This window comes from Macaca mulatta, chromosome 2, assembly GCF_049350105.2.
Source record: "Macaca mulatta isolate MMU2019108-1 chromosome 2, T2T-MMU8v2.0, whole genome shotgun sequence".
NCBI lineage: Eukaryota > Metazoa > Chordata > Mammalia > Primates > Cercopithecidae > Macaca > Macaca mulatta.
In genome coordinates, this window is record NC_133407.1 from 146,209,700 (window position 1) to 146,229,087 (window position 19,388).

Sequence of the window (19,388 nt, forward strand, 5' to 3'; positions counted from 1 at the left end):
CAGATTACTTTTCTTCTTGGCTCTAGTAGAAAGTTTGGAAGAAAATATCAATTCACTATGACACACACACACATACACACATATATAATAATATTAATAGAGTCATTCTAATTTTTGCTTCTACCCCTGACATTCCCTCTGCTCCACCTTGGTAACTGTATATCTTGTATTGGACAGTCTATTCCTCAAACAAGATAGGTAGAATCTTTAGGTTGCAGGAACTATAATGACAGACCAAGAGTGATGGCTTGGTGACTTCAGCCAGAGGGAAAACTTTAAACCATTCTGTATCAGAAGCTCCATAGCCATTAGTAAAGAAAAGCTATAGTGTATGCCTAACCCAGAGAGCTGCCAAGTATATTCCAAGGCATTGTAAATACATGGCTACAACAAGATCTCTCTTAAAACTTAAGTCTCTCGTGGACAATTTTATTCTTTGTGAGCAAAATTGAATAGAAGCAAACTTCAAGACTTAATTTATGTTTTTCCCTAGCTAGAAGAATAAACAGACTCTTAGATCCTGAAAGAATCTGACTCAGCTAAGAAGAGGCAAGTCAGCAAGAAGTAACTAAATGGAATAATATCCATTTGACCTCTGCTTCTGCTGCTTTGAATTGTCTGAGAGGAGCTTCATTTTTTGAAAGTGGCTTTGGCTCAGGACTGTCAGACTGTGTAGTGGGTTTTGCCGTTTTGATTGACTTATCCATTCCAATAGCTGAACACATGATTGTTTTTGCTCTTCTACCTGTCGAACCACCCAGTTGCCCTATGGAATCAATAGCTGATACAGTAAGTTGGTGATGGGGCATCTAGTAGAGAAAGAGAGGAAGTGGCTTGGTAAGTGGGCCATGGAAGAGCTTCATAGCAGTAGTTGTTGACCATTGGTGGCTAAGAGAATTTGCGGGGGAACTTGAAAAAAAAAATAACAAGACTCAGATACTGCCTACCTCAATGAGCTGGACTCTGTATTCTTTATCAGCTCTCCAAATGATTGCAATGCCCACCAAAATGTGAGACTCACTGCCCCATAGCATGGGTGTCAGAAACCAGGGTCTGGAATTAGGCAGATGTGGGTCCAAATTCTTCTCTAAGCCTTCATTTTAAACTTTAGAGTATGGATCTGAGACTACCACTTCCTTTGGCTGATGTGACATTTTATGAGAAAATGTACATAAAATACTTCTTATTTTTGTAATTGTAATTATTCCTTTTTTATGGCCTTACAGGTAAGGGAAAACTTTGAATAATTTAAGTGTTCTGAAAGTAGGTCCATTTTTTTCCCTATGGTTCTTGATCATAGAACTCAACTTTGTAAGTTTCCAAAGTTTTTCCATGGCCACAAACAAGATGCTGTGGGGGAAGGAGATGGTGTAGTCTTCATTGCTGCTAGTGGATTGAAGGAAAATCAGATAGGTTAAGTGTGTACCCGCTCATGGGTCCATGACTCAGTGAGATTCATAGATTTGGGATTTGAGCCTAGGGACACTGAATCCAATCTCTTTTTCCACTATGACTCTTGCAAGATCTTGTGACCTCATACGAATATTTAAAGTCACACTGTCCTAAAGAGGAAGCTAGAGAGTTCCCTGGCCTCCTCATTCCTGTTTATCTGGATACTCTTTATACATTGGATTGAGATTTATATTGGAGTCAGTTCACCTACAACCTCTTCAAAAACTTTTCCTTCTAATTTGACTAGAAAGTCAATTACATAATGGGATATTGCTAAGTGAAAGGAGGTTCTTAAAATAATATTCATGGATCAGGAGCTAACACGATTAGGGATGCAGAATGTGGCATAATGGTTGACTTTAGGCATGTTACTATTTCTTATAACTCTCTGTTTTCTCACCTACAAATGGAAATTATGCTAGTAACTACCTACCTGTCAGGTTGAACTAGGAATTTAGTCATAGATTAATGCAATTAGAATATTTTTCCTCCTTCTGTTATTTTTTTTTATTTGGTTGGCACACAAGAGGATCCAGTTCACTAAAACAAAGAGAAAAAGTCACTTTTATTTTTATTTCTGAATGTGCCAGCAGTGCCCTGCAAGCACTGACCTTTTCATTTAACTCTGTTTAGGGTTTGATGCCTACTTTACATCCCGTACACTTGAAAATAACAGAAGAAATGTATGGTTTGCTGAATACTGGGAGGAAAACTTCAACTGCAAGTTGACGATTAGTGGGTCAAAAAAAGAAGACACAGATCGCAAATGCACAGGTAATTTAATTCTCATTGTCCTTCTCCTATTACTCTACGTGGCTAGCCCCGAAATGTCTGCATAGCTGACAGAAGGAAGCTTGGCTGGAGACAAATTGAAAAAGTAAATTAAATTTTACTAGACTGTTCAGAAAATGGAACAGGAGCATACGTCTTGCAGGACAAAAGATGTACAGACAAGAATGTATTCTTTTCTGCCTGTCTATCTAGCAGTAATTGACATTTTCAGTGATTCCTTGAATTCAGAAGGGGTCATGTTGCTTTGAATTCTCTTGTTCAGTTTCAGCCAGGGGTATGAAGTAATTTTCACATAGACAAAAATCTCTGACAAATCCCATACCATTGCCAGATTTAACTGTTACCATGGACAGTATACTTGATTAAGGAAACAGAGTGATTGGGTTTAGAATAATGAAAATCCCAAATGATTTTCATTAATGTCTAAGTTAATGAGTTACCCACTGTTTAAAATATTCACAGCTCCTTATATATAACCTTGCAAATGAAAAATATCTGTGAATAAGTCAGAGGAAAAATCACACATTCATTTGTTTATTCACTCACTAATATTTACTGAGTGACTCCTTTCTGCTATGCACTGTGCTAGGCACTGGGGATCCGGTGGTGAGCAAACTAAGTGAGAATCCTCCTTCTATGTCGTCCAGAGTCTGGTGGAAGGAATTTGACTTTATTCAGTGATCTCGCGAACGAATTCTTAATTACAAACTGCAATCCATGTTCTGAGTGTTATGAGGGCCTGTACCTAAGTAAGTTTACTCATGTTGAAGGTAGAAGCTGTCTCAAAAGACCCTTTTGAGAGAATGATGCTTGAGTCAAGATAAAATGAAGTAATGGACATTGGCTGGTTAGGGAAGGAAAATAAGTTGGAGAATTCTGATTAAACATGGCAAATGGCTTGCAGTAGGAGGAATTTTTGTGTTTCTGAGGATGTGAAAAACAGAAAAAAACATGACTGAAGTACATGGAACAGAGAGAATGTGTGAGCCAAGGCTGCAGGTATAGAGAGATGGTCCAGAACTAAGTCATTTTAGGATGTATGTGGGACTTGACTTTTATCCTTAGAGCAGTGGTAACCATGGAAGGGTGTTACACAAGGGTATGACATGATCTACTGTCTTATCAACTAGACCTCTTTAAATAGCAGCTTTTACAATTCGTAATGATGACCTTCAAGTATAATAAGGTAATAAGGCTAAAATATCTTATGCATGATCAAGAAGGACACATTCATGTGGGACACAGTTCTGTCTCTAGTCTGTCTTTATAACATAGCTGTTTGAATACCGGTCACCCACATGTTCTAGATTAATCCACTCAACAAGCATCTATTAATCATGTAATACATAGTATCAGGAACATCATGAAGTCTTTGAGGGTGCTTAAATGTAGTCGCAAGGAGTTTTCTGTGAAAAAGGAGAAATGAACAAGATATGACCAGAAACATGAATAAAAATAACACTATAAAATCGGTATGATGCATATATTAAAGGCATCATTCAGTCAACTGGAATATCAGATTAACCATGTTCTCCAGATCATGCTGTATAACAATAATCCAGAAATATGGTCCCTAGAATAGTGGGGGAAAAGGGAAAATATTAATTTAATATTGACTGGACCTAGGCAACACAAAGCTTTCAAGTGGAAACTGAAAAAATTAGCTTGACATCTGGGTAATTTATCTATATGACAGGGTACATTCAAGTGCACCAGAAGTATGCAGATGATTGATGAAAGTTTTCCCGGGTTCTTTCTGATGTTTGATGTTCTGTAGAGTGTCTGGAAGGTGGAATCGATTGATGGACGTTAGGATTGTCCCAATCTGAGGCCATACCTCTGACTTTTATGAGCTTAAACACAGGCTGTTTTATCTGGAGCCATGCTTCAGGCTGATCATTCAGAATCTGGGTTTATACAAACTAGTAAGGTCATTATGCAAGCCTCTACCTTACAAAAATGGAAATAGAAGTGTTTGTGTCTTCCTAACTAACATGCTTCTTCCATGTGAATATTTGTAATCACATTCACTAAATTATCAGTGTACCCAAATTATTTGTATATTCTCACCTTCCTTTTTCCTTCCTCGTCACGTTTCTTTGTGATGAGCTGTACCATACGGAACACAGGTAGATATTGTTACCATTATCATATCTGTTACTCTTCCACCTATTGATATGGTGGTCATATTTTGTTTGTTTTTCTTGTCCTTCCTTTTTCCAAATCCAACCATACGTACATCTTTCTTTGATAGTATTCCAAAAAATACTATTTAAAAAATCTTTACATTTAAGTATTCTTCAATTTGGAAGTGAAGAATCAGTGGGAAAGGTAACCTGGTTACATGCTTTGGTAACTAGATTTTAAAACACTAGGACAGGCATGTTACAAAGGGCACCCAGATGAGCAGAATGTCTGAGTAGTCTGGCACTGAAGATCTGCGCTGTGAATACAATGAGTGTTTTTATCTGAGGACTGTAGAACATAGCCCCCTTCACAGAGCTCTCTCTGTGACTTGGCTCTGCTAAGGAAAAAGGAAGTCTTATTCATATAACATTCACTCTTAAGATGTGAGCAGGGGGCGGAGCAAGATGGCCGAATAGGAACAGCTCCAGTCTCCAAATCCCAGCGCCAGCCACACAGAAGACCGGTGATTTCTGCATTTTCAACTGAGGTACTGGGTTCATCTCACTGGGGAGTGCCAGACGATCGGTGCTGGTCAGCTGCTGCAGCCCAACCAGCTAGAGCTGAAGCAGGGCGAGGCATTGCCTCACCTGGGAAGCGCAAGGGGGAAGGGAATCCCTTTTCCTAGCCAGGGGAACTGAGACACACAACACCTGGAAAATCGGGTAACTCCCACCCCAATACTGCGCTTTAAGAAAACAGGCACACCAGGAGATCATATCCCACACCTGGCCAGGAGGGTCCCACACCCACGGAGCCTCCCTCATTGCTAGCACAGCAGTCTGTGATCTACCAGCAAGGCAGCAGCGAGGCTGGGGGAGGGGCGCCCACCATTGCTGAGGCTTAAGTAGGTAAACAAAGCTGCTGGGAAGCTCCAACTGGGTGGAGCTCACAGCAGCTCAAGGAAACCTGCCTGTGTCTGTAGACTCCACCTCTGGGGACAGGGCAATAACAAACACAGCCGAAACCTCTGCAGACGCAAACGACTCTGTCTGACAGCTTTGAAGAGAGCAGTGGATCTCCCAACACGGAGGTTGAGATCGGAGAAGGGACAGACTCCCTGCTCAAGTGGGTCCCTGACCCCTGAGTAGCCTAACTGGGAGACATCCCCCACTAGGGGCAGTCTGACACCCCACACCTCACAGGGTGGAGTACACCCCTGAGAGGAAGCTTCCAAAGCAAGAATCAGACAGGTACACTCGCTGTTCAGAAATATTCTATCTTCTGCAGCCTCTGCTGCGGATACCCAGGCAAACAGGGTCTGGAGTGGACCTCAAGCAATCTCCAACAGACCTACAGCTGAGGGTCCTGACTGTTAGAAGGAAAACTATCAAGCAGGAAGGACACCTACACCAAAACCCCATCAGTACATCACCATCATCAAAGACCAGAGGCAGATAAAACCACAAAGATGGGGAAAAAGCAGGGCAGAAAAGCTGGAAATTCCAAAAATAAGAGCGCATCTCCCCCGGCAAAGGAGCGCAGCTCATCGCCAGCAACGGATCAAAGCTGGACGGAGAATGACTTTGACGAGATGAGAGAAGAAGGCTTCAGTCCATCAAATTTCTCAGAGCTAAAGGAGGAATTACGTACCCAGCGCAAAGAAACTAAAAATCTTGAAAAAAAAGTGGAAGAATTGATGGCTAGAGTAATTAATGCAGAGAAGGTCATAAACGAAACGAAAGAGATGAAAACCATGACACGAGAAATACGTGACAAATGCACAAGCTTCAGTAACCGACTCGATCAACTGGAAGAAAGAGTATCAGCGATTGAGGATCAAATGAATGAAAAGAAGCGAGAAGAGAAACCAAAAGAAAAAAGAAGAAAAAGAAATGAACAAAGCCTGCAAGAAGTATGGGATTATGTAAAAAGACCAAATCTACGTCTGATTGGGGTGCCTGAAAGTGAGGGGGAAAATGGAACCAAGTTGGAAAACACTCTTCAGGATATCATCCAGGAGAACTTCCCCAACCTAGTAGGGCAGGCCAACATTCAAATCCAGGAAATACAGAGAACGCCACAAAGATACTCCTCGAGAAGAGCAACTCCAAGACACATAATTGCCAGATTCACCAAAGTGGAAATGAAGGAAAAAATCTTAAGGGCAGTCAGAGAGAAAGGTCGGGTTACCCACAAAGGGAAGCCCATCAGACTAACAGCAGATCTCTCGGCAGAAACTCTCCAAGCCAGAAGAGAGTGGGGGCCAATATTCAACATTCTTAAAGAAAAGAATTTTAAACCCAGAATTTCATATGCAGCCAAACTAAGTTTCATAAGTGAAGGAGAAATAAAATCCTTTACAGATAAGCAAATGCTTAGAGATTTTGTCACCACCAGGCCTGCCTTACAAGAGACCCTGAAGGAAGCACTAAACATGGAAAGGAACAACCGGTACCAGCCATTGCAAAGACATGCCAAAATGTAAAGACCATCGAGGCTAGGAAGAAACTGCATCAACTAACGAGCAAAATAACCAGTTAATATCATAATGGCAGGATCAAGTTCACACATAACAATCTTAACCTTAAATGTAAATGGACTAAATGCTCCAATTAAAAGACACAGACTGGCAAACTGGATAAAGAGTCAAGACCCATCAGTCTGCTGTATTCAGGAGACCCATCTCACACGCAGAGACATACATAGGCTCAAAATAAAGGGATGGAGGAAGATTTACCAAGCAAATGGAGAACAAAAAAAAGCGGGGGTTGCAATCCTAGTCTCTGATAAAACAGACTTTAAACCATCAAAGATCAAAAGAGACAAAGAAGGCCATTACATAATGGTAAAGGGATCAATTCAACAGGAAGAGCTAACTATCCTAAATATATATGCACCCAATACAGGAGCACCCAGATTCATCAAGCAAGTCCTTAGAGACTTACAAAGAGACTTAGACTCCCATACAATAATAATGGGAGACTTCAACACTCCACTGTCAACATTAGACAGATCAACGAGACAGAAAGTTAACAAGGATATCCAGGAATTGAACTCATCTCTGCAGCAAGCAGACCTAATAGACATCTATAGAACTCTCCACCCCAAATCAACAGAATATCCATTCTTCTCAGCACCACATCGTACTTACTCCAAAATCGACCACGTAATTGGAAGTAAAGCACTCCTCAGCAAATGTACAAGAACAGAAATTATAACAAACTGTCTCTCAGACCACAGTGCAATCAAACTAGAACTCAGGACTAAGAAACTCAATCAAAACCGCTCAACTACATGGAAACTGAACAACCTGCTCCTGAATGACTACTGGGTACATAACGAAATGAAGGCAGAAATAAATATGTTCTTTGAAACCAATGAGAACAAAGATACAACATACCAGAATCTCTGGGACACATTTAAAGCAGTGTGTAGAGGGAAATTTATAGCACTAAATGCCCACAAGAGAAAGCAAGAAAGATCTAAAATTGACACTCTAACATCACAATTAAAAGAACTAGAGAAGCAAGAGCAAACACATTCGAAAGCTAGCAGAAGGCAAGAAATAACTAAGATCAGAGCAGAACTGAAGGAGATAGAGACACAAAAAACTCTCCAAACAATCAATGAATCCAGGAGTTGGTTTTTTGAAAAGATCAACAAAATTGACAGACCACTAGCAAGACTAATAAAGAAGAAAAGAGAGAAGAATCAAATCGACGCAATTAAAAATGATAAAGGGGATATCACCACCGACCCCACAGAAATACAAACTACCATCAGAGAATACTATAAACACCTCTACGCAAATAAACTGGAAAATCTAGAAGAAATGGATAATTTCCTGGACACTTACACTCTTCCAAGACTAAAGCAGGAAGAAGTTGAATCCCTGAATAGACCAATAGCAGGCTCTGAAATTGAGGCAATAATTAATAGCCTACCAACCAAAAAAAGTCCAGGACCAGATGGATTCACAGCTGAATTCTACCAGAGGTACAAGGAGGAGTTGGTACCATTCCTTCTGAAACTATTCCAATCAATAGAAAAAGAAGGAATCCTCCCTAACTCATTTTATGAGGCCAACATCATCCTGATACCAAAGCCTGGCAGAGACACAACAAAAAAAGAGAATTTTAGACCAATATCCCTGATGAACATCGATGCAAAAATCCTCAACAAAATACTGGCAAACCGGATTCAGCAACACATCAAAAAGCTTATCCACCGTGATCAAGTGGGCTTCATCCCTGGGATGCAAGGCTGGTTCAACATTCGCAAATCAATAAACATAATCCAGCATATAAACAGAACCAAAGACAAGAACCACATGATTATCTCAATAGATGCAGAAAAGGCTTTTGACAAAATTCAACAGCCCTTCATGCTAAAAACGCTCAATAAATTCGGTATTGATGGAATGTACCTCAAAATAATAAGAGCTATTTATGACAAACCCACAGCCAATATCATACTGAATGGGCAAAAACTGGAAAAATTCCCTTTGAAAACTGGCACAAGACAGGGATGCCCTCTCTCACCACTCCTATTCAACATAGTGTTGGAAGTTCTGGCTAGGGCAATTAGGCAAGAGAAAGAAATCAAGGGTATTCAGTTAGGAAAAGAAGAAGTCAAATTGTCCCTGTTTGCAGATGACATGATTGTATATTTAGAAAACCCCATTGTCTCAGCCCAAAATCTCCTTAAGCTGATAAGCAACTTCAGCAAAGTCTCAGGATACAAAATTAATGTGCAAAAATCACAAGCATTCTTATACACCAGTAACAGAGCCAAATCAGGAATGAACTTCCATTCACAATTGCTTCAAAGAGAATAAAATACCTAGGAATCCAACTTACAAGGGATGTAAAGGACCTCTTCAAGGAGAACTACAAACCACTGCTCAGTGAAATCAAAGAGGACACAAACAAATGGAAGAACATACCATGCTCATGGATAGGAAGAATCAATATAGTGAAAATGGCCATACTGCCCAAGGTAATTTATAGATTCAATGCCATCCCCATCAAGCTACCAATGAGTTTCTTCACAGAATTGGAAAAAACTGCTTTAAAGTTCATATGGAACCAAAAAGAGCCCGCATCTCCAAGACAATCCTAAGTCAAAAGAACAAAGCTGGAGGCATCACGCTACCTGACTTCAAACTATACTACAAGGCTACAGTAACCAAAACAGCATGGTACTGGTACCAAAACAGAGATATAGACCAATGGAACAGAAGAGAGTCCTCAGAAATAATACCACACATCTACAGCCATCTGATCTTTGACAAACCTGAGAGAAACAAGAAATGGGGAAAGGATTCCCTATTTAATAAATGGTGCTGGGAAAATTGGCTAGCCATAAGTAGAAAGCTGAAACTGGATCCTTTCCTTACTCCTTATATGAAAATTAATTCAAGATGGATTAGAGACTTAAATGTTAGACCTAATACCATAAAAATCCTAGAGGAAAACCTAGGTAGTACCATTCAGGACATAGGCATGGGCAAAGACTTCATGTCTAAAACACCAAAAGCAACGGCAACAAAAGCCAAAATTGACAAATGGGATCTCATTAAACTAAAGAGCTTCTGCACAGCAAAAGAAACTACCATCAGAGTGAACAGGCAACCTACAGAATGGGAGAACATTTTTGCAATCTACTCATCTGACAAAGGGCTAATATCCAGAACCTACAAAGAACTCCAACAAATTTACAAGAAAAAAACAAACAACCCCATCAAAAAGTGGGCAAAGGATATGAACAGACATTTCTCAAAAGAAGACATTCATACAGCCAACAGACACCTGAAAAAATGCTCATCATCACTGGCCATCAGAGAAATGCAAATCAAAACCACAATGAGATACCATCTCACACCAGTTAGAATGGCGATCATTAAAAAGTCAGGAAACAACAGGTGCTGGAGAGGATGTGGAGAAATAGGAACACTTTTACACTGTTGGTGGGATTGTAAACTAGTTCAACCATTATGGAAAACAGTATGGCGATTCCTCAAGGATCTAGAACTAGATGTACCATATGACCCAGCCATCCCATTACTGGGTATATACCCAAAGGATTATAAATTATGCTGCTATAAAGACACATGCACACGTATGTTTATTGTAGCACTATTCACAATAGCAAAGACTCGGAATCAACCCAAATGTCCATCAGTGACAGATTGGATTAAGAAAATGTGGCACATATACACCATGGAATACTATGCAGCCATCAAAAAGGATGAGTTTGTGTCCTTTGTAGAGACATGGATGCAGCTGGAAACCATCATTCTTAGCAAACTATCACAAGAACAGAAAACCAAACACCGCATGTTCTCACTCATAGGTGGGGACTGAACAATGAGATCACTTGGACTCAGAAAGGGGAACATCACACACTGGGGCCTATCATGGGGAGGGGGGCGGGGGGAGGGATTGCACTGGGAGTTATACCTGATGTAAATGACGAGTTGATGGGTGCAGCACACCAACATGGCACAAGTATACATATGTAACCAACCTGCACGTTATGCACATGTACCCTACAACTTAAAGTAAAATAATAATAAATAAATTAAAAAAAAAAAAAGGGAGGAACAAGAAAAAAAAAAAAACTCAATTTTCCGCCATGGAAAAAAAAAAAAAAGATATGAGCACAAATTAAAATGTAAACCTTTTTTTTTCTTTTGGACTGGGTAGCCTCCTTAGCCATACTAAACTATATTTGTTATATATTAGCTGCAAGTACACCAACACCGAATCAGTCTTTTGACAAATTTTAAAGATGAGGAATGAGACCCATACTATTTGCAGAGAGCAAATTCCTGAGGTCAGAGTATAACCATGATTTCTAAAATCACAAGAAAATGCAAAGTCGTGAGAGGAATAATAATTATTGAAAAATATTCATTAAGAAACATGAGATAGGCTGTTCATACTTCATAATTTTACTTGGGGCTAGATGTGCATGAATTCTTACAGAAAATGACCTGAACAACTATGTAATCTTTATTTCTGTAAGTTATCCATGTTCACTTAAAGTCTCCTCCAAGCAAGGGATTTTATCACATTCTTTAGTATTTCAAGAACATCCCCACTTTCCTTGATACGAAATCCCAGGATGTGACAATCTGAGAGCTAGACATTCTTCCTCTTACCTTCCTTCAGAGTAGCCTAATAACCATTGATACAGATCAAGTATTCACAGTGAGCCATCCTGCTCATGGGATATGTTGGCTGTCACCACTCAGTGCAAAAGCAGTTCAGTAAGTATGTGGTTGTCCAAGCTATCACAGAAAACACAACTTCCATTTGACAGGCATTAATGCTGTTCATACTACTTCATAGAAGAGCTACGCTTTCTCATGGAGACAGTGCTAGCTATACACACAGTCATCTCTGCTGGAGAGTTTGCCATGTACCATTTATCATTTGCAGGCAGAAGGATCAGATGTGATTTTTTTTCTGGGTTGTATTTATGTTCTCGTACCCACAGCCCACCAGCTGACTGTGTTCACCCTTGAGACTTGCCAGGATGCTGCTGGCACAAATACCAGTTTAGAGTATGACCTCTTTGTGAATAATAAGTTTCAGTGGAAATACTAAGGGTCAACGAAATAAGGAACATTACACAAATGAAGTGATATCGCTGCAAAAAGAGATTGAGGCCATCTCGGGGTCAGGAACATTATACCACAGTGGTTAAGGAACCATTGGTTTTGGAATCAAAAAGGTCTAAGCTTCTTTTCTAAGGACATCCCTAACCACACATGCCTGTGATAGCTTAGATAACGTGTTTCTAACCTCTCAAAGTCATTTCTTATTTTTGAAGTGAGACTAGTAAAACTTTACATTCAAAATTGTTGAGTGGATTAAATGAGATAATTTAAATAAAGGGTCTGAAATTTTACTAGCACATAGTAGTAGCTAACAATGGAAATTTTCTGCTGTTCTGGGTTGAATTCAGTGGCCTGTGAGGAATACATGAAGATCTTTTTGTCTGTGTCACTCCTTAGAGATTAGGATATATATCAACTCCAATAAGAAAACAAGTACATAAATATAGACAAGAATTTTTACTGGGGTGCACACTATAGAGTGGAGTATTGAGTGTCAAAGAGTTTGCAGACAGGCATCATACCATGTTATACTATGAGTGAAACATGAAACTCAAGGCTTAAGGAATTTCGGTGCTTTAACACAGAGTGTGTGTCCAAGGCACAGTGACACTTGGACACACGCTGCATTATAGAGAGCATCATATCCCAAAGTTTGCTCATTTTCTTCTGAAGAGCTGTATCCTTACATAGCTAATGGCACCCCCAAGATTGTAACACTCAACATCTCATATCCCAAAGTTTGCTCATCTTCTTCTGGGAAGCTGTATCCTTACATGTCTAATAGCATCGAATATTTTAGCTCCCAAATTCATGTTTTAAACTCAGAAGGAGGTTCTGAGAACCTGAATATGTTTGCCTATGACTGAGCAACATCTTATGACTTATCAGTCATAACTCATGACTTACCCAGAATATTTGTCTAACTAATATCACCGTTCTATGAAATGCCACTTGGTGAATAGTGATTCATTAGAGTTACCTCCTTGCTGAAAAGCAGGAACTCAGCATTTACAAATCCATCATCTGATGATGGGACAATTTAACGTTCAGAGATTTGTTTTTCTTTTGAGGTGACAGAAGATGAATAAATTGGTGACATACATTTTTTGTAACAAGCCTTCATATTTCATTGCTACTGCTTTCACGTCACACAATAAGCAAATTCAGTTTTGATTTGTGTCCCTAATCAACCCCTGCTTACTGTGGAAAGATATCAAGGGCTAAAGAGCATACTCTGATAAATGTCTACATTTCGGAAGGTCAGAATTCTTAAGCTGTGTTTTTCTTTACACTTCACTTCTCAGAGCTAATAGTTTAAGTCCTCTTTTCAGTGGAGCTACCAAAAAGCCTGTTGATAAATGCTGTTAATGAATAAGCCACGTATTTCTTAAGTCTTTCATTTTCACCAGGACCCAGGCTCATTAGAGCCTATATAATTCGTTAACAAGACTATCAAGACAAAGGAATTACACTTAAAGTCAAGTGCTCAGAATATATGTGCAGAAATAATTGATGATTATGTGATTCGTTTTTATGCTCACTGTCATTTTATTATTCTATTCTGAGTTGACCTTTAATTGTCACAAAGATGTTTTATTGCAGCACCTAATTTACTTAACATGATTGAGGAATCCACAACACAATGTTACAGATAACTAATGTCTAACCCTTTGGTACTCAAAGACTTTTTTGAAACATTTTTGATGAGAAGCAATGTCAAATGTATTTTTACACCTTTGTGCTTTCTTAAATAGAGGCTTGCCACAGATTAATTATGATTTAATCTCTGTGAGCATGCATAGGATGATGTGGTTTTTTTTAAATTTTTTATTATTATTATCCTTTAAGTTCTAGGGTACATGTGCATAACATGCAGGTTTGTTACATATGTATACTTGTGCCATGTTGGTGTGCTGCACCCATCAACTCGTCAGCACCCATCAACTCGTTAGCACCCATCAACTTGTCCTTTACATCAGGTATAACTCCCAATGCAGTCCCTCCCCCCTCCCCCCTCCCCATAATAAGCCCCGATGTGTGATGTCCCCCTTCCCGAGTCCAAGTGACTCATTGTTCAGTTCCCACCTATGAGTGAGAACATGCGGTGTTTGGTTTTCTGTTCTTGCGATAGTTTGCTGAGAATGATGGTTTCCAGCTGCATCCATGTCCCTGCAAAGGACACGAATTCATCCTTTTTTATGGTGTTAATGTGGTTCTTTGTTAAATTTTTGGTTCTCTGACTCATCTCCAAATATCGGAGTCTTGGTTGACATCTCTCTTGCTACCATCACCCTTAAATCTTCCCCTACCTACCTCCATAAATGGCTTCTTTCTAATTGTGGGAACTGGAAATGTGTCAAATTATTAAGAATTTTTGCTTGTTAATTAATTTATTTAAAAATGAGTGTTAAATAATAAATCCTCACAGAAAGGCTAAGGTCTATAGCTTTGAGGATTTAGTAAGGCATTCTACAGCAACTGATTGGGTAAGTTTGTTAATAACATTTAGATACATGGAATACCAATTAACATAGGATTCTTCAAGTTAAAATGGTCTGAATGTCACATCTACAATCCTCATTGTTTTTGGGAAACCTCTTTAAATCCTTTTTGTAATGTAAGGTATTGAATAAAAATTCCATGCCCATAAAAGGTAATTATATTTCTAGACTTTAATTTTTCATGTGTAATTGTTAAAAATAGACTTTAGTGTAACATTAAGTCATAGTAAGTGTCATGCTAACTCTCTGGGTTTGCTTTTAAGTCACTAAAATATGAAAGTTTATCTTCTTGTATTATTTAAAAATCAATAAATTTTTTAAAGGCATTTAAGAACAAAAATGTAACCTCTTTTCAAGGGAAGCATATCGCCACCTATGTTAGTTGCCAATTATTCCACTGGATAATTCTGAGCGAAGATAAGCAAGATGATTAGACAATGCTTGATTCTGAGGGCAGTAATTAGCAGAGCCTTCTGTATGGCTTTGTATTGTAATAGGTACAAATCTCAAATCATAAAATTACTAGTGCAAAAAATTGAACTTTTGGTTATTTTCTATAACCTCACGTTGTTTTTTGAATCTCCATCCCAGTGTTTTGTAGAAATTTAATCTTTTTAAAACCCCTTATTCCACATGGTCCACAGGCCTAGACCTTAGTTACAAAGAGATTCTTTTAAAGTCCAGGACTTGAAAATTATTTGTGAGGCTTTGCTCTGAGCCTTTGGCATGCATGATTTTTCACTAGCCATGAATCCATCTCCGGGAATGCACCTTGTCCACTCCTGCCCTTAGGAGTGAAGATGTGAGGGCTACTGCCACATGGATTCTTGGTCCTGACCTCAGGGCTTCTCCAGGTACAACCATGGTTTCGATGACCTCCAGGTCGTTCCTGTGACAATGGTTACTGGAGGTTCTAGAGCCTAGGAGCTCTTCAGTTTTTTGTTTTTGTTTTAAAGGAGTAAAATACATTTTTTAATACTGTATTTTTAAAAAATAAGGCCAAATCCTGGGCAACATAGCAAGACTCTGTCTCTACAGACAGTAAAAAAAATAGCCAAAAGTGGTGACACATATCTGTGGTCCCAGCTACTTACATTGGGAGGCTGAGATGGAAGGATCACTTGAGCCTACGTAGTTGAGGCTGCAGTGAGCTGTGATCACGCCACTGCCTGCACTCTAGCCTGGGTGACAGAGTGAGACCTTGTCTCAACCCCCCCCCCAAAATAGGGCCATAGCAGTACAACTTTTGCTCAGTATCTATCCCTTTAGATCAGGTCAGTGAACTTTCCCTCTCAAGGGCAGGTAGTAAATATTTGAGGCATTATGGGTCAGGCTATTTCTGACACAACTACTCTGTTCCCATAACACAAGGCAACCACAATATATAAACAAATGGACAGTAAACAAATGGTCCCTTGCTTTAGACCAGCCTTGCCCAACAGAACCTTTTACAATGACAGAAATATTTTATTATCCAACTACTGAGCATTTGAAACATGACTAATGCAATTAAGGAACAGACTTTTTAAATTATTTAAAATGTAAACAGCCACATGTGCCTAGTGGCAACTGTACTGACTGGCTCTGCAGAGCCTAGGAGCTCTTCAGGAGCTTATACCAGCATTTAACTTTTACATACCCTGTTAGTTTCTCCCTTCTCATCTGTCGCTCCTGAATGTCTTGTTAATAGGCTGGGAGAGGAGACTAATTTAGATCCATTCAAATCCTTCCTTTTTTTTTTTTTTTTTTTTTTTTTGTATATGGCATACACTTCATGTCCTGAATACTTCAGTATTTTTGAAGCACAGAGCCAAGTACTGACCATGTAACAATGGCTTTTAGAGCACAAATGTCAGTCGTTTATTTATTATTATTATTTTCTTTTTGCTTCCATTGTTCTTCTGTGTTTTATTGTAACCATCCTTCCCAAAAGCAATGAAGAAGAGTTCTGAAACTACCATGGTTAGAAAATAAATGGTGGGGGAGAAATAAAAGGCACATTTGTTGATATATTAATATGTTAGAATATTACCATATGACACTAACCGAAGTACAAGCAAAGTAGATGGATGGCAAGCCAGATCGTTGATTTTACTCACAAACCTCATTTTCCCAAATCTTGACCAGATGCCCAAATGGAGACTGGATATCTTCAGCCTTATGAAATAGAGGTTTGTAGATGGACCCTGCAGTAAATAAATTTTTCCTTCAGCCACCAACTCTTCAAAGCATAAAAACGGGTCTCTACTGAATGCCATTTTACTTCAGAGCGCATTCCCTCAGTTTGTTTCTTGCCACACAGCTCTTTACGTCACCCACGGCAACTGTGTTTAATTCTGTGCCGAAGCAAGCCAAGCAGTGGAACACCAACTAGAAAGCCCGGGAGTATTCAGGCAAAGCTCCTTCCATAAATGCTAGAAGCCATAATTATTTGAGCTGTGTGTCATTTCTTTCTCAGTAACTCCAACAGGCAACATCTTTAAAATTGGGAGTTATGGCCTTTCCATATTCAGAAAGTCTGTCAGGCTTGGCTGTTAATGAGAAGGAATTCCTGAACTAGGGAAATTAATGCATATGCGTCTTCTCGGCAACAGTTCTTGTAAACAAAGTGCCTCTTATAAGCAATAGAAGTATTATAAATTGGATGCTTAGAGTCATTTTATTAGATATAAGAAAGGGTTGTGGAATGACTTATCAAGTATCATCAGGCAAGTTAGAGTAGAATATAGCCTTCCTTAGAAGAGTTTCTAGCAATGGAGGCTTTCTCCCCACCACCACCACCCACCAAAGAGAAATATGGATACTAAAAGCATTTTAGGTTTTTATGGTATATGCAGCATCATATTTATTTTTCTACAGAATAAAATGTTATCACAAAATAAATATCAAATATATATATATACATACAGATAAAACTTTCTAGAGCTATTCTAACTTTGTCTCCCTGATTCTGTGAAGAGGAGATCCAGGTATGTGGGCGAACACATATGGAGGCTGCTAATTTTTGCATTCTCGTCCTCAAATAGTATTTATTGTTTACCATCCTGGGCACTGAAAGCTGGGTGCTAGCTTTAAATACAGCCTCACTGGTGTAAAAACACAGTATTCAAGCTGCCTGCTTCAGTCTCACTAGTTTGTTCATGAAAGAAGTTAAGACTTGAGTCAGATTCCCTGGGTTTGAATCCCAGCTGTTTCTGTTACTGTGTCACCATGGGCAAGTTACTCAGACATTCCCAATGGTCTTTCCCATCCCCTCATCTGTAAAGCAGGGTCCCTACTATATGGGCTCATTCACAAGAATTAAATAGAGCAATACCTGGTAGGGATAGAGGGCGCCCAATGCGTTTAGGTGCCATTGTTGTGGTTGTCTTTGTTGATAGTGGTGACTGATCCTACTTTTGGCCTTCGTTTAAAAAAAAAGAAAAAAGAAAGAAAAGTCAGGCTCCTCCATGATTTAAATAGTCCATCTTTCCTTTATTTTCATATAAAGCATTATTCTTCCTTTACCTTAAATACCTATTGCCTTATATCATGCTAGGCACATAACAAAACACTTGTATATGTTTATGTTATTCTACTTGATCCTCATATCAGCTTTGTGAGATAGTCAGGGTAAGTAATGCCCTCTTTTTACAGGTTAATAAAAAAGACAACAACCTTGGAGATGCTTTGTGACTTCTCTAAGAGTGTAGCTACCAACGAGAAAAATTTAATAATGCCAACAACTAAGTGCATGCACTCATGTACTCATGTACTCTGTCACTCATTTATTTACTCACAAGTGAATGACAAGTGAGCTGCACTGGGCCAGTGTCTGTGCTGAGCCAGAGAACACAGGCAAGGTCTTTGCTTTCAGGGAGCTTTTATTCCAGTACAGGAGGCAGAAAGAAAAACCAAAAGCAGATATGGAAAATAATCACAAGTTGTGATTAGTGCTGTGAAAGAAACAAGAGGCTGAGCTAGAACATAACAGTAGACAATTTTTCCAGGAATATATAGTCAGCAGAGATGATCACAGCAGCCCTGACTGTCCATGAGAGGTTATTATTTCCATTATACACATGATGAAATTGTGCTTCAGATGGATCAACCCAATGGTACATAGAGCTTATTTATCCCTATGCTGTTTCTCCTCTCATGCCTAGTTGTCTCCCAAGACCCCTGGAAAACTGAACACAAATAGATACTTTGTCATTTTTTGCTAACTTCGTAGTTTTGCTTCTATAGCAATTTCCTCAGTCTGTGACACCCAGGCACACAAGGGCTCGTAGTAGAACATGTTTGATAATGATCCTGGATTGATCCCTTTTGGTCCGCACTGATAAACAGCTATAGTGGAGAAGTGAGCTGACCTTGTTTCTTTTCTCCTTTCTTGAAATTAAAATAGGGCAGTATTTTCCAGTTTATGTTCAAACTTTGTTATAATGATAAAAAGCTAGCCGTTTGTACAAAGAGAAAAGAGAGCTCAAACCCGTTGTCTCAAAGGCAGCATGGTTATACAAGAGGGAACTGTAGCCCTGACTATAAAATTCTCTCTGAATCTTTCTCATTTGCTTGGGACCTTCTGTCCATTTAGGGTAGGGCAGACACAAGCCGGCAGTCTTGTTAAAGCAGATGGTGGAGACTGAAATTGTGTGAAACCAAGGTGGTACAAAATAATACCTTTAAGAAACTCAAAGGACTTTTGGAGCAGCAGTTGTAAATTGAGCTACCAAAGTGGTCCAATGCACTGACAGAAGTGGGCAATTTACTATGGAAGGAAAATGTTGGATTACAAGATGTGATTGCTTTTATATTAGAGAAAAAATGGAACTATTACACACAGGTTCTGGTCAAGTTTATAATAAATAGTTACGTTTTAAAATTAAAAAAAAAAAAGAATACAAAGA

The 19,388-nt window shown here is 39.1% G+C and overlaps 1 protein-coding gene across 2 annotated transcripts in view; it reads left to right on the plus strand.

Moving 5' to 3' along the window:
* GRM7 (glutamate metabotropic receptor 7) overlaps positions 1-19,388 on the plus strand; it is a 902,461-nt gene that overhangs the window by 554,582 nt on the left and 328,491 nt on the right. For both annotated transcript variants that reach the window (XM_015130351.3, XM_015130352.3), the window contains exon 5: positions 2,086-2,226. In XM_015130351.3, coding sequence (XP_014985837.1) covers positions 2,086-2,226 — 141 coding nt within the window. The remainder of the gene's footprint in view (positions 1-2,085; positions 2,227-19,388) is intronic.